The sequence below is a fragment of the Echinops telfairi genome, unplaced genomic scaffold (assembly GCF_000313985.2).
Source record: "Echinops telfairi isolate 266 unplaced genomic scaffold, ASM31398v2 ScPeMD7_7469;HRSCAF=8507_1, whole genome shotgun sequence".
Lineage (NCBI taxonomy): Eukaryota > Metazoa > Chordata > Mammalia > Afrosoricida > Tenrecidae > Echinops > Echinops telfairi.
The window spans coordinates 105901883-105903208 of record NW_022111373.1 but is presented as its reverse complement, the minus strand read 5'-3'; the positions used below and the strand labels follow the sequence as shown (position 1 = coordinate 105903208).

General features: G+C 48.6%; 1 protein-coding gene across 1 annotated transcript; it reads left to right on the top strand.

The window, feature by feature from the left end:
• The first annotated feature begins 370 nt into the window (after window positions 1-370).
• Window positions 371-1055, top strand: LOC101655535 (frataxin, mitochondrial-like). Its single transcript, XM_013004940.2, has one exon. The coding sequence runs from the start codon at window positions 371-373 to the stop codon at window positions 1004-1006; it is 636 nt and encodes a 211-aa protein (XP_012860394.1). The 3' UTR covers window positions 1007-1055.
• The last annotated feature ends 271 nt before the right edge of the window (window positions 1056-1326 follow it).

Genomic DNA, 1326 nt, shown 5'->3' with positions numbered 1-1326 from the left:
ATGCATCCTGGGAAACTATGGAGCAGTCCTACTCGGTCCTAGGCAGTTACTATGAGTCAGAAATCAACGGAGTGGATTTCCTTAATATACTCATATTTCTACAGGTTAACGAGAATTTGGTGCTAGGACACAGAATAAAATAAGATGTTGAACCACAATTATCCTGACATCCATCTTAGCATATTCTCCCTTGTATAATGGATTCAACTTTTTGTGTTATTTTGCCTCAGAATCCTTCAGCTTTTCCAGTGCTACAGTATTGGGAATGTAGAAAATAAAAACTGATATGCACATAAATTCCCCTTTTCTAGCTCTTTTCTTATTTTTTAAAAAATGTTGAGCGCGGAGCAGGCCGCAGACCGCGCGCGCGATGTGGGCGATCGGGCGCCGCGCAGCCTCGGGCCTGTTCCCCCGGGCGGCGTCGCCGGGCCCGCTTCCGGCCCGCGCTGGGGGTCCCTGCTCGGCGAAAGAGCCTTTGCCCGGTGGCCATCCGGGTCTGCGCGCCAGGACGGCGGCGAGCTGCGAGCCCCGACCAGCCAGTTTGAGCCTCCACTGCCTCAACCAGATTCTGAATGCCCAAAAGCAAAAGGTCCAGTTGGTGAATCTGAGAAAAGTGGGAACTTTGGGTGATCCAAGCTTCTTGGATGAGACCACCTATGAGCGACTGGCTGAGGAAACGCTGGACTCCTTAGCAGAGTTTTTTGAAGACCTTGCAGACAAGCCCTACACCTTTGAGGACTATGACGTCTCGTTTGGGAGCGGTGTCTTAACAATCAAACTGGGTGGAGACCTCGGCACCTACGTGATCAACAAGCAGACCCCCAACAAGCAGATCTGGCTGTCTTCCCCTTCCAGTGGGCCCAAGCGCTACGATTGGACTGGGAAAACCTGGGTGTACTCCCACGACGGCGAATCCCTCCACCAGCTGCTGGCCACCGAGCTTTCCAAAGCTTTAAAAACCAACCTGGACTTATCTTCCTTGGCCTATTCTGGAAAAGACTCTTGATGCCCAGCCCCATTTTAAAGACATTAAAAGCTATACACCCAAGACCACAGCTTTGTTCGTAGCTGAGTCTACTCTCTCACATCCCTGCCTTGGGGGACAATTGCATGGTCATGTCACAGCTCTTTGAAAAGACTGTCTTCCATCCCACCCCCAAGGCCTGATTTCTTCATGTCTATAAAGTTGGGTTCCACTACCCCCCCCCAAAAAAAAATGTTATTCTTTATAAGATTTACCTACATTTGCAGCTACTCAAGTTTTATTTTCTTGAATCACAATTGTAGAAGTGGTATATATTTTATAAGGAGTGGTATATATTTTAT